Source organism: Bison bison, unplaced genomic scaffold, assembly GCF_000754665.1.
Source record: "Bison bison bison isolate TAMUID 2011002044 unplaced genomic scaffold, Bison_UMD1.0 scf7180017864183, whole genome shotgun sequence".
Classification (NCBI taxonomy): Eukaryota; Metazoa; Chordata; class Mammalia; order Artiodactyla; family Bovidae; genus Bison; species Bison bison.
The window spans coordinates 2,372,268-2,387,224 of NW_011494755.1; the positions used below are offsets into that span (position 1 = coordinate 2,372,268).

General features: G+C 41.2%; 1 protein-coding gene across 1 annotated transcript; it reads left to right on the top strand.

Annotated features, from left to right (window-relative positions):
• The first annotated feature begins 5,256 nt into the window (after positions 1-5,256).
• On the top strand, positions 5,257-5,726 carry TAL2 (T-cell acute lymphocytic leukemia 2). Its single transcript, XM_010843536.1, has one exon. It carries the CDS (start codon positions 5,409-5,411, stop codon positions 5,724-5,726), a length of 318 nt encoding a protein of 105 aa, XP_010841838.1. The 5' UTR covers positions 5,257-5,408.
• Positions 5,727-14,957: the final 9,231 nt, after the last annotated feature.

Below are 14,957 nucleotides of genomic sequence, written 5' to 3' on the forward strand. Positions count from 1 at the left end.
ACTTCTATAGCAACTTCTAAAGGCAAACCTGTGCCTGGTGTTTGAGATTAGGCACCTTCCCCAAACCCAGTTGTATAAACCACCCTTCACTACCCTCCTTCTGTATCATGTTTTCACTTACTTTTCAAAGAGAGATGAAAGAAGAGAGAAATACACAGGACCAAATGCCAGAAAGAGAAATTTAACATCTTAGGAGAAAAGAGCAGTGTGAGCCTGAATGCCTGGCACAGGCCACCATAGGAAGGTTAGCTGTCTGTACGCCTGTGCTGCTGCCTTTCTGGTTGACCTGGGCTCCATGTCCAGGAAACATCCACACGAAAAAGCAGCAGCATCTGTTACAGGTAGTGGTCACCTTCTCAGGGGGCATAATGTACTTTTCTCCAGTAACCTTTTACCTTCTGTGGTATTGAAGTTTGTGCTCACCTATATTCCTTTTGAATTGACTGTGACGTTCCTCCTATCCAGGCATTCTTAACCTTTGGCCCATGACACTTACCCACCCAGGGATGTGTGGATAAAACTCAGGGGATTCTAAGTTACATCTTTTTATCTACTAACCTTTCAACTGAATTGAGCATTCCCTTTATTTATGAATGTTTATGTAGTTTATTATGAATAAACTACAGTGGCGGCAGCAGTGCCGATGCCTTTTGTCATCAAGAGAAATCATAGACACTTTCAGCTTTTGTTACAGATGTTGCTGATCTTCTGAAAAAATCACTTACCAATCACCAGTTAGAAATGATGGTGACAAATCTAATTATTTAATGTGTTAAAAGTGAAGCATAGGTTTTATTGTTTTGAATTTTAGAATTATTTTCATATCTATGAAGTATAACTGGTTATTTTATGTGTCCATGTATTTTAATTCATGCCTTTTAACTTCATATTCTGAGAAGACTTTTCCCTTTATGTATTTGAAATAATTGTTCTGAGATGAAATCTGTCCCTGGGCTTCCCCGGCCCCGACTCAGCTGGCGTCAGTGGTGACTCAGGCTTGGGACACAGGCTCTGCCACATTGGGCTGTGTGACCTGGGACAAAGAACTGCACCTCTGTTTCAACATCTGTCTGATGCTCTCTGATTCTGTGGCATCTGGAGTATTTTTTAAGCTCTTAAAGTACTCTGAACCAAGAGTACTTTACTGATTGTTGCAGCGATCAGTACTTGCAACAGGAAAAACACTAAATGCCATTTTCCTTTGATTTAATAAATACTGTAATAATTTTCCAGTGACCTCTACTTTGAGTTTTTGCAGCTTGTTGAATCACTGATTTTTATTTCCCAATGTGGAGAAGGAGAGTAACACACTTGAGGAGAAATCAACAAGTAATTATTAAGCACCTCCTAGAATGGCAGGGCTGCCTTTCAGAAGCCTGCCTTCTCTCCTCCCTGTTTCTGCTTCTCACAATAGGATGGAGCTTTCTCAGAAGAGAACACCAGTTAGTTTATCCTGGCTAATCTTTTCTTCCCAGCTTGAAAATGAGCCTCCCGTGGGACTAGTGAATAAGCTAAAGCCTCTTTTGACAAGAGAAGCTTAAAAGTAACTTTACTCCTACAGTCCTGGCTGCAAAGCAGCCAGTTTCAATGTGAGCAAAACTGGATGGTCTTAAAAATTCCCTTGATTTAGGTTTATACTTTCATATTTTAGGTATAGTTAGATACAGGTCTGACAATGCTCATTGTAGATATAAAGGCCAGGTTAGACCCTGGTTCGATTCCTGGGTTGGAAAGATCCACTGGAGAAGAGATAGGCTACCCACTCCAGTATTCTTGGGCTTCCCTGGTGGCTTAGCTGGTAAAGGATCCACCTGCAATGTGAGAGACCTGAGTTTGATCCCTGGGTTGGGAAGATCCCCTGAAGAAAGGATAGGCTACTCATTCCAGTATTCTGGCCCAGAGAATTCCATGGACTGTATAGTCCATGGGGTCGCAAAGAGTCAGATATGACTGAGCGACTTTCACTTTAGGTAGATAAAAGGCAAAGGCAGGGCATCGTGGCATTTCAGCACAGAAAGAGGCCTTGGGTATCACCCCCTTCAGATTGGAAGTCCCCTGGATTGCCTGAGTTAGGTGCTATTTCTCTGCTGCTACAGACCCTGGGCTTCCCATCTGTGTCATAGGGCAGAGGGTTCCTCAGTGTCCAGCAGCCAGTACAGTGTTGGGCACATAGGGTCAGTAATTGTTGATGTAAAGTTTGGAGTACATGTGACTGTATTGGATCATGGATCCAACCAGAGTGTCTCTACAGAGATAGAGGAAGTAAACCTAAGTGGCTGATGGAGGAAGCCGGAGGGGGCCTGAGTCAGCCAGTGAACTTGAGCTGCCATGATTCTGCTCACCACTGGTTTCTCAGCACAGCACTGGCCTCTCCTACCTGGGCAGAAGCAGGAAAGTCAACAAGAACCTGCATGGGGAAATGTCCTAGGGACATATATCCTTCTAGCTGATATTTTATGTAATATTAATATTTTGTCATTCGTAATCCCCTAAATACTGCTTCCTTCTTAAACATAGTTTTGCTAGGGCTCAGAGCTTCTGTTTGGAGAGTAAGGCAATGTTTTAGCATTAGCCACACAGGGAGATCGTGTGAGGGGTGCACTGTTGGGACCTCACTTCAGGAAAAAACTTGCAGTTCAGCTGCAGGGAGTGCAGTTAGCTGACAGCCATCAGTAGCAGTGCTGACAGGACTCAGGACTGGGCCTCCATTCTTCAGGTAGCCCCCAGCCTATGAGTGAGTGCGGCAGCGCTGCTGGGACCCGGCGATTCTTGCCCGATAGGGTCTCCTTCACAGGCACCTTTTGCCCCAGAGTTCCCTGTTGGGTTGGCTGCCACTTTTCCAGCTCTGTACTGCAGCCTGAGGCTTTTCTGACCAGTCCTGCAGCCTCCCTGCTTTGATTTTGCAAGTGTCAGATGTGTGTTTCAGTCTGAAGACATTCTTGGCCCAAGTCTTTCTTTTCTTTTTTCATCTTTCACAGGCCTTAACTCCCAATAAACTGCTTGTACATCCAACTCCAGCTTGGCATCAGCTTCCTAGAGGACCAAGCTGATCCACCTGGGGAGTTTTAAAATATACCAATGCCCCCAGAAATTTTTATTTAATTGGTCTGGGATGCAGCCTGGGTGAATTCAATAAGCAGCCCAAGTCAAGGGCCACTGAAATAGAAGAAAATTTCTGGAGCAGAAGTTCCAAGTGTTTATTAAGTTAGAAAAGGATCTGGTTTCTCACAAGTCGCTAGGGCTTCAACATATTTAGGTCCTTTTTGAATAAAATGGGCCCACCGTTTCATACCATAGGTGCCAATTTGTAACCCTCCAACTCCTTCCTGCAATGGTGGGCTGTTAACACAAACAGTTTTGGAAGGAAGCTGGCATTTTGAGAGGCACCTTTCAACTTCCTGATATTCTATATGTTGCTTTTATGTAACCTATGTCAGATACTCAGTGTTTACCTACGGACTCATATCCTTGTGTGTGCGTGCGTGCTCAGTCACTTCAGTCATTTCTGATTCTTTGCAACCCTATGGACTGTAGCCCACCAGGCTCTTCTGTCCATGGGATTCTCCAGACAAGAATATTGGAGTGGATTGCCATCCTCTCCTCCAGAGGATCTTTCCGACCCAGAGATCAAATCTGAGTTTCCTACATCTCTTCCATTGCAGGCAGATTCTTTACCAGTGAGCCACTGGGGAAGCCCCTCATATCCTCAGAAAAGCCCAAATAAAAATAGAAGAAAGGTAGAATTTAGGGAAAAGTTCAGCAGCATTGACCTGATCATTTTGGTCTTGATATGATCCTTTGAGACTTTTCTCTAGTCAGCAAGTGTCTCTCCGGATTTGGCCCTTAGTGTGGGATCTTGTCCTGTGATTCTAAGTGTTTCTGTATGTGCCGCCTTCTCCATCAGGCCATCCAATAAGCTCCTTGAGCACAAGTATCCCATCCAGCCAAGTCCACAAGCCCAGCTCATAGCACAGGGCCTAGCACAGAGCAGGTCTACAGGAAGGGTTAAAATAAAGGAACAAAGGTGGCAGGAGCCAGGAGGTTGTATAACCAGACTTGGTTATAGAAAAACAAGATATTACCTTCCCCCTAGTACTCACAATTCAGTATTTCACAAGTCATTTTTATTTATAAACATATTTTTGTTGTATGTATTCCTCAACACTTTTATAGCCATTATCATGTGTCAGGCACTGTTGAAAGTGATTTACAAATATTAAGCTTATTTAATTCTCCTAATAGCCTTTGTCAACCACCAGTGGCTGCAGGGGTTCAGCAAGGGAAAGATATGGGAGGCTCTGGGATGGCCTGGAAGGGTTTGTAGGAATGGAAAGGAGGGTTTATTCTGCTCTTTAAAGATTGTGTAGAAATAGGCAAAAAGTCAGTGAGGAGGGAACTCATGGGACAGAAAATGCAAAGGTATGGAATTGAGAATACTTACTACTCTTTGGGTGGGGGGTAGTGGCGTGGGGAATAGGAAGGGACCCTCTGCCCAGGTTGCTGAGACTGGAGCAGGTGGCAAACTGATAGCCATGAGCCAAGGGTACCAAATGTCTGGTGCTGGGTTTTGGCTTATTTCCTGATGTGCCATAAACATTGCCATTGATGTATGTTAATCCAAGCCACCTGAACAAAGGGGCCCGTGCCTCTCAGAGGAAAAAATGGCACAATTAGGATTGGCAATACGTGATAACAATCACCTCGCCGACGGTTGGAAAGGTCATCCAGATTCAACCTTGGGGAGCCTGGCTATCTTCTGCAGCATCCATATCAAATTGTCACCCTTCACCTGCTCCTTTTCTTTGTTTGTCATGCTAAATAACCCCATTGCTATTCTTCATATAACTGAACTTCAAGATTCTCCATCACCCTGTTCATCCTCCTCTAACTGTGGTCTGGTCTAGACATTTTAGCTCTTACACAGTGCGCCCAATCCTGCAGATAAAGTCCACCAGCCAAAAGAGTTGTGCTGTCACTGTCTTCATTGCAAAAGTTATGTTGTAAATGAAACCTACGATTGCAGCCCCCTCTCCCTATTAACAAATATATATTTTATTCTCATGTGTACTCAGTCCTATGCTGTGCCTGATTCTGAACACTTAGGAAGAGTTGGTTATAAAAGAAGTAATGGGAGTATTAGGATAAAACCACCATTTTACCCAGAGGCTTTGAAACAACCAGGGGAGAAAAGCTGACAGGAAGTGTTCTCACCCTGCCCTTCTGCCGCATTTTCTTCTCTTGTCACAGGAAGTTCCACAACACCTGGAAATGAGGCAGCACATCCCCTAAGATCTGGGTGGAGAAGATGAACAACTCAAGCTCCTGGCAGGACATGGGCTACCCAGCAGGCCTCTGACAAGGTGTTGGCCCTCAGGGCCCTTTCTCTTTCCTGTCTCAGGAACTCCAACATGACCAGAAAGATCTTCACTAACACCAGGGAGCGGTGGAGGCAGCAGAAAGTCAACAGTGCCTTTGCCAAGCTGAGGAAGCTCATCCCCACTCACCCTCCAGATAAGAAGCTGAGCAAAAATGAAACACTTCGCCTGGCCATGAGGTACATCAACTTCCTGGTGAAGGTCTTGGGAGAGCAGAGCCTACAGCAAACAGGAGTGGCCGCTCCAGGAAACATTCTGGGCCTCTTCCCCCAAGGACCCCACCTGCCAGACAGGACTCTCCTTGGTGACTACCAGGTTCCATCACCCGGCTCAAGCCACCACATTCCGTAATAGTGGGGCTCTGGCTGTTGTGACCCCAGGCAGCACTGGTTCAGAAGTCACTAGCTGTCAACAGCCTTTGTGCAAGTACCAGAGTCAGCATGGTGAATAATTTGTGAGGCATGAACTCAAGCTTCATAGGAGGTGTCTCACGGTCAGCTGCAGAATGCTAAAAGGAGGCCAAAAGGGAGGTGGTCACACATCCCCTTCCCTGGGGGCTTCAGGCAGAGCAGCCTGTATCTGTTGATTTTATAAATCCAGGTTCCTGCATAAGATGTTGTTTTTGGGGAAAAAAAGACCCTCAGACTAAAAACTGGTTTGAAAATCACTGCTTTATGTAATATGTTTTCAGTTGTAAGAAGAGCTTCCTCATAATGGATCGCAGATGGATGAGTAGAAAAGCTGCCCTCTGAACATATTTTAAAGTTTGTTCTGAAAAATGAGGCGTATCTGATCAAGAGTAAACAGCATAAGACAAATGAAAAGATAGCCCTTGCAGAAAGCAGCCTGGAGACTTGTGGGGAATCTGTGGATAAAAGACCCTTCTGACGCGTGAGGACTGCAAGAAGGCAGCAGATGCGTGCAGGAGAGCTCTGCATCCTCTGTCTCTATGGAAATGTGAGGTGTCATTTGCACTGGACCACGAGTATATGCGTTATCACTAAAGCCAAATGGTAGATTATACCTATGAGAGGAAAGGACATGATAATTTGTGAGAGTTCATGGTTTTCTTATGAAAAGAATTCAACTAAAATAGTTTTCCTAATCCTTTAGCTTCACATGTCAGGTATTGAAAACTTTTAATTCAGCATGAGTTCTTGATGATTTAAGACCTGTGAAATTCAAATAGAATGATGAAAATCTAAATATTACCATTTAACAGCTCATTTAACAGAGAGCTTAACAAAAGATTTAGAGTAGACAATAGGAGTGTAATACCAGACTCTAATGAATTGAGGGATGTGTGACTTGTTTTCCCCGCTGAGGAGCATTAGCTCAGTTTTACACTGGGAGGGGTGGTGCCCACAAAAGAATGAACGACGTGGATCTGGCAGAACTCACAACCATATGCCACCATGATGATGCTTGGATTCAAAAATGAATCCCATAGTTAAGCCCAGAATACAAATAATGTCATTTGATTGTCTCTGGAATGTTTTATTTTCCCAAAATTATTGACAGAACATTGGTTTTAAAACCTGAACTATAGGTAGGAAATTGATGGGTTTGAGATTATGTATATACAATAGAGGAATTTAAATTTTCTGCCCACTCTAGAAAGAAGAGATTCAATTTATGAAAGGCTGAAATGAACCTCTTTGGTTTGGTGATCAGAAGAAATGTGGATGAGGCATCCTCAAAATCTCATTCTCAAAACAGCAAGTTCATAATGTCATTAAACTCTACACAGCATTCACACTTACGGCACAATGCATTTATTAAAACAATGCATTTAGGACTTCCCTGGTGGTCCAGAAGTTAAGACTCTGCACTTCCAGTGCAAGGGGTGTGGGATTCCTGGTCAGGGTACTAAGATCCCACATGCCGTGTTAGTTAATTCAGTCACTCAGTAATGTCTGATTCTTTGTGACCCCATGGACTGCAACACGCTAGGCTTCTCTATCCATCTGTAACTCTCAGAGCTTACTCAAACTCATGTCCATCAAGTAGGTGATGCCATCCAACCATCTCATCCTGTGTCATCCCCTTCTCCTCCTGCTCTCAATTTTTCCCACCATCAGAGTCTTTTCCAATGAGTCACTTCTTCGCATCAGGTGGATTGGAGCATCAAAGTATTGGAGCTTCAACTGAAGCATCAGTCCTTCCAATGAATATTCAGGACTGATTTCCTTTAGGATTGACTGCTTGGATCTCCTTGAAGTCCAAGGGACTCTCAAGAGTCTTCTCCAACACCACAGTTCAAAAGCATCAGTTCTTTGGCACTCAGCTTTCTTTATAGCCCAACTCTCACATCCATACGTGACTACTGGAAAAACCATAACTTTGACTAGACAGACCTTTGTTGGCAAAGTAATGTCTCTGCTTTTTAATATGCTGTCCAGGTTGGTCATAGCTTTTCTTCCAAGGAGCAAGCATCTTTTAATTTCATGGCTGCAGTCACCATCTGCAGTGATTTTGGAGCCCGAAAAAATGAAAAAAAAAAAAAAGCATGCTGTGTAGCATGGACAAAAAATAAAAATAAATAATGAGAATAATAAAATAATTTTGTTAAAAAAGAAACAATGCATTCTTGTGTGTAGGTCCTTTCTTTAAACTGCATTCAATAAACATCACCACACACCCAGAGTAGTCCAGGCAAACACAGAAACCAGGGGATTCCCCCAAATTTGCATTTCTTTCTCATGAGCTTTTATTGTTCTCATGAGCTTATGTGGACTTAAATTTGTCCCCAGACTACCACGTGATATCACATCTCAAAACTCTGGTGACAGTTGTCAATTGAGTAATACTGCTTATTCTCTCATCTGGCATTAAATCACATTAACACTTTTGACAGTATTTTTGTATTGTGCTGTGCATCAGTCATATCCGACTCTTTATGATCCCATGGACCATAGCCCATCAGGTTTCTCTGTCCATGGGGTTTTACCAGCAAAAATACTGGAGTGCATTGCTATGTCCTCCTCCAGGGGATCTTCCCAGCCCAGGGATTGAACCTGGGTCTGTCTCCTGCATTGCCAGTGGATTCTTTACCACTGAGCCACTAGTAGCTTCATTTGAACTGTAGCCGAGGAAGGCACAGGAGACCTTTTTGTGTGAACATAGGATTTTACTGCTCTTCTCACAATGAGTGCACTTCTCTGCTGTTGGGGCCTTGTCTGCTGTGCTCAGGGGGCCTTTCCACTGAAATGTAACTGAGTGCCGCTGAAAAGTCATGAGGAGATTGAGTATCATTAAATTAAATGAGGGGAACAGTTTTTTAAAGAAACTCTACAGAAAATTCCTATGATAAGTGAATAAACATTTAATGTATTACTTAATATAATTCATCTCAAATTATTCTTTTTGCAAGTTGAGTCTTAGGCTGTCAAGTTGTATTAGGTTAAAGTGACTGTCAAAAGGAATTGTAGGTACCTATGTATCAGAAGCTTGGCAAGGTACACATGAGACTGGAAGCTAATTCTAAAATCACTCCACAGCTTTCCTTGGTGTCCTATATTTACAGCTGACTGGAGTAGTAAGAATTTATGGTTCAAATGAATTATAGTTCACTGATGGTACATCTCTTTATGGATCATTTGAACCCAACAGAAAAATTTAGACCAATTATATCACCTATGCTTCCCTATTACTTGTTCTGCTATGGACACCACTGAAAGCTTCCAGAAACCAGGTATAACAGGTCCTTTTATTTATATAGATCATTAGATTGGCTTGTTCTACTCCTCACTTTACAGAGGAGAAAACAGTCCAGAGAGTTTTGAAGTAACTTTCTAGTGGTCACATGGACAGTTAGTGGAAACCCAGAACATAGTGCAAGATCTCCTACCCAGCATCCAGTCTATTCAGCCATGAAGGATTTTAGGATTGGAAATGGACAAGCACCTTATTGCTAGGCTCATCTCTTTGCAATACTGTTCGGTGATCTTCTTCATATGCCTCTTAATTGAAATTGAATCAATGTGCTTTATAGAATGGGATTAGAGGTACCAACCAAAGATTTTATTTGTTGATGTTTTGAGAGTTTTTAATCATCGATTCTAATTTGCTATTTAACTATTAATTTATTGAAAATAAATTATTTAAGAAAAGAAATTGTTATTTTTTTTCCTTTTTAGAAAATATTTCACAAATTTACTAAGCATACCCTCCAATCTCTCCATTCTCACAACGAGTGTCCTGGCTTTGAACCTCACTCCTTCTGTTGTCTCTATTCTAAAAAAATATAGCATTCCCTGATTAGTGCCTCCTTTTCCTTCACTTTCACACAGCTTCCTAATTGTCCTTCTCAAATCACAACTACAGTCATCCCCAGCTATCAAATCTTCAGTGTCTTGTCCACCAGACAGACAGATACTGTATCCCAGCAAACCAGGCCCTCTGTAGACTGGCTCAGCATACCCTTCTTTTCACAATTGCCTGAATGTATCAGACATGCTAAGGAAACTGCTTCACTTGATGGTCCCCAAACACTCTCCACTCTTTGATACCTCCAGCTTTACTCTTGTGAGTCTCTCTGCTTGCACTAAATTCCATTTTCTAAAATCCTTCGTGACTGATCTTAGATACCACTCTTTCAGGAAGCTTGACTCATCTTAAACACCATCTTACATGAAGTCCTCCTAGATTTCCATCACTCAATATAATCTCTTCTTTTGTAGAATACTCTTATTGCTTCAAGACCCTTGCTTCCTCTTCCCTGTATTACAGACATCTTGTGTATATTCTGTCCCCAGCAACAAGATCTCCTTGAGGGCAGTGACAGTTTATAACACTGAATCCTCACAACAACCCTGCCAGTGACTTTACTTTCAAAATGAGAAAACTAGATCAAGACTGGGTCCATTAAGAATATTTCTCTAGCCTCTCTTAAAAGATAACATTGAAATGTAACTTGAAGGAATTCACTGGCAGTCCAATGGTTAGTACTTAGCTTTTCACTGAGTAATGGCCTGGGTTCCATTCCTGGTCGGAGAACTAAGATCCCACAAGCCTCACTGTGCAACTAAAAAAAAAAGAAAATGATGCAACTTTGCATCTTGAACAAGCTGAATTTCCCTGAGAAATCCAAAGTCTAAAGCTCTTTTTAAAAGTCTGTTTCTCAGAATTTCCATTCAACAAGGCCTTCGCAGCACCTGCCTGATGAGGTTTCACCACCTAAGAATGGCTTGAGATGACCCAAACATATGTAAGTTATACACAACCGGCTTTGTCCTTAAGAGGCTAAAGGATGAAAGGAGCCAGGAGAATGGACAGCTTAACTCCTGACCCATAGGCCAAAGGTTAGCTGAAAGTCACATCCTTAAATAAAAAGGTCAAAGATAAGGAAGGAATCTAAGAGCTCAATGGCAATGCAAAGTGGGGGATTTAAAGTGGCAGGTGCTAGGAAGGAATGCCAAGGGGAGAGTGTGGCTAAAGGATTATAGGAAGCCAGGGTGTGGCCTCCTAAACACAGTTTCCCTTCTGTGACTGTTAGAGCTTACTATAAACTGGGAAACTTTCTGTTCTATTTTCTTTTTGTTGCTAATGACCTATCACTAGCATTAAAATCACTAGGTTTAAAATTTTTTTCTAGATTTTAAAAAGCACTAGATTTTTACATAAACCTTAGTTAGTTTTGTAATCTATCAAATAATATTTAAGAATTTAATTTCGAGAGCTCAAGGGGGTAGTTGAACTAGGCAAGCTGTAGAATTGCCTTTTCTGGATAATTTTAAAACTCAGCATTATCCAATACGTTCATACGCTTGAACCTAAGTAACTCTCCTTCTAGGAAGCTATCATAAAGAAGTAATCAGAATTATGGTCAAAGGATTATCTGTGTGGGTATCTACTTCAGAGTTATTTACAATGTAAGTAAAAATAAAATAAATTTATAACAGTAAGAGTCAGAGCCAAGATTTGCTGAACATATTTGTCTACAATATGCTAGGTACTGTGACAAGAGCTTCTAGCATATCAGCTCACCTAATCTTCATGACAATTTATACAATTTATATTGTTACTGTAATATCAATTATATGTTTTGTTCTTATTTCACAGATGACAAAACTGAAATTCAGGAGATGATGATTTTTTAAAGGATGAATTTTTTAAGTTTTTATTTTATATTGGAGTATAGTTGATTAATAATGTTGTATTAGCAATGGAATAATACTTGGGTATAAAAAGGAACACATTTGAGTCAATGTGTTGACACAATGAGTCAACCTCTAATGAGGTTGGTGAACCTAGAGCCTACTATACAGAGTGGAGTAAATCAGAAAGAGAAAGACAAATACCATATATTAGTGCATATATATGAATCTATAAAGTTGGTACTGAATAGTCTACTTGCAGGGCAGCAAAGGAGATGCAGACATAAAGAACAGACCTTTGGTCATAGTGGGGGACAGAGAGGAGATGACTTGAGAGAATAGTATTGAAACATATACATTACCATATGTAAAATAGATAGCCAGTAGGAATTTGCTGTATGATGCAGGGAACCCAAAGCCAGTGCTATGACAACCTAGAGGGGTAGGATAGGGAGAGAGATTTCAGAGGGAGGGGACATGTGTATGCCTGTGGCTGATTCATGTTGATATGTGGCATAAACCATCACAATATTGTAATTATCCTCTGATCAAAAATAAAAGTTAAATAATGTGTTAGTTTCAGGTGTACAACAAAGTGATTGTTATACATGTATCTATTCTTTTTCAAATTCTTTCCCCACTTAGGTTATTACACACTATTGAGCAGAGTTCCTATGCTTATACAGTAGATCCTTGTTGGTTATTTATTTATTTTTTTGGCTGCACCACAGGACATGTGGACCTTCCCTGACCAGGGATCTTGTGCTCTTTACATCGAAAGTGTGGAGTCTTAACCACTGGCCCACCAGGAAAGTCTTAGTTATCTATTTTAAACATAGCAGTTTGCATATGTCAATCCCAAATTCCCAATCTATCCCTCTCCACAACCCTTCTCCCCTGGTAACCATAAATTAGTTCTCTAAGTCTGTGAGCCTGTTTCTGTTTTGTAAGTAAGTTCATTTGTATGCTTTTTTTTTTTTTTAGATTCCCTATATAAGCAACTCCACATGATATTGGTCTTTCTCATCTGACTTACTTCACTTAGTATGATAACCTCCAAATCCATCTATGTTGCTGCAAATGGCATTATTTCATTCTTTTTAATGGCTGAGTAATATTCCATCATATATATTACCACATCTTTATTCATTCATCTGTGGATGGACATATAGATTGCTTCCATGTCTTGGCTATTGTATACAGTGCTGCAGTGAACACTGGGGTGCATATATCCTTTCAAACCATGTTTTTCTCTGGATGTGTGCCTAGGAGTGGGATTGCTGGATCATATGGTAGTTCTATTTTTAGTTTCTTAAAGAACATCCATGATGTTCTCTATAGTGGCTGTACAAATTTACATTCCCACCAATAATGTAGGAGGATTTTCTTTTCTGCACACCATCTCTAGCTTTTGTAGACTTTTTGATGATGGCCATTCTGACTGGTGTGAGTGACATCTCATTATAGTTTTGAATTGCATTTCTCTAATAATTAGCCATGTTAAGCATATTTTCATGTGTCTCTTGGCCATCTGTATGTCTTCTTTGGAGAAATGTCTTTTTAGGTCCTCTGACCATTTTTTGATTGGGTTGTTTGTTTTTTGTTTTTTGAATATTGAGCTGCATGAGCTCTTTGTAAATTTTGGAGATTAATCTCTTATCAGTCACACTGTTTGCAAATATTTTCTCCCATTCTGTGGGTTATCTTTTCATTTTTTATGGTTTCCTTTGCTGTGCAGAAGCTTTTGAGCTTAATTTGGTCCCATTTGTTTATTTTTGTTTTTATTTCCATTACTCCAGGAGATGGCTCAGAAAAGATATTGCTGCAATTTATGTCAAAGGGTGTTCTGTCTATGTGTTCCTCTAGGAATTTTATAGTATCCAGTCTTACCTTTAGGTCTTTAATTTATTTTAAGGTTATTTTTGTGTATGGTGTTAAAGGATGTTCTAATTTCTTTCTTTTTTTTTTTTTTACATGTGGCTATCCAGTGTTTCCAGGACCGTTTATTGAAGAGACTGTCTTTTCTTCATTGTATAGTTTTGCCCTCTTTGTTGTAGATTAATTGACCATAGGTTTGACTATTGCCAAACCTATGTGGATAGTGAGAGCACCTTTTGTAAGGATACCTCGCACTGCTGCCTTTTCTGCCACCCCATTATTCTATGTAAGAGGATGTGTGAAATGCAACTGTTTCAGCCCACCGCCCAAGGGATACAGTGCCTGTCAGAGCTCATGAGCTTCTCAGGCCTTACTCCATCTACTTTTCACCTCTTTTCTCTGAATATCAGGCCTCCAAATCTCCAGATCACACTTAAGGTATTTCACATGTTCACTTTGGCTTCTGGCAAATAGAAATTCTTTCCTTACCTGCCTTCTTAGACTAAATTTCTTCCCTAGGCTCCAAAGTCTCTGAAAACAGCCTCCCACTGTCTTCCTTGTTCCTCTCTGAGAGGCTGTATGACTCTAGGCTCCAGGAGAAAGGATGCTTCACCATAGAAATGGAAGATAGACATACTGGTGAAAAAGAGAGGAGATAAAGCAGAGGAGAGACAGTTATTTGGACTAGAAAACTGCACTGTGTTTGGCTATCGGGATACATCTACCTGGACACACGACATAAGAGAACTGAAGATGGCAGCTTGCAGGTGGAGATGGGAAATATAAATGCCTTGAGGAAGGGTTATTCATATTAATTACGTGTTTGCTATGTGCCAGACATTTTATAAACGGCATCTTCAATACTTCTAACTACCATTTAGTGGAGGTATTTGCTTTAATTTACAGTCAGGGCGATTGTGGCTTTGAAGAGTCTAGGAGAGCAACTTAAGATTCATGCAATGAGCAAGCAGCAAGACAAGGCTCTGAATCTATATCTGTCTTTCAGCACAGGCCAAATCTATCTGTGTTCTTCTACCTTGAAGAATAGAAACCTCATATGGTTTCTAAGTGGACTTGGGTTTCTAAATGGACTTCCCTGGTGGCTCAGACGGTAAAGAATCTGCCAGCAATGCTGGAGACCCTGGTTTGATCCTTGGGTCAGGAAGATCCCCTGGAGAAGGGAATGGCTACCCAGTTCAGTATTCTTGCCTGGAGAACTCCATGGATAGAGGAACCTGGTGGGCTATAGTCCATGGGGTTGCAAAGAGTCAGACATGACTGAGCAACTAACACACACACAGGAAGTCAGGCTCACTGCAGGTAGGCAATGATTGAAATGATTTTTTTTTAAGTACAGAGTAATTTGATTGGTAATTTGGGTTTTCTATCCACAAGAATTCTTTGATAGAGAATAAATTATCCAAAGGAAATGATGGAGGTTCTGTTCCTATTATGTTCTCCAATGCATGAAAGTGAAAAGTAAAAGTGAAGTCGCTCAGTAGTGTCCGACTCTTAGTGGCCCCGTGGACTGTATGTAGCCTACCAGGCTCCTCCGTCCATGGGATTTCCCAGGCAAAAGTACTGGAGTGGGGTGCCATTGCCTTCT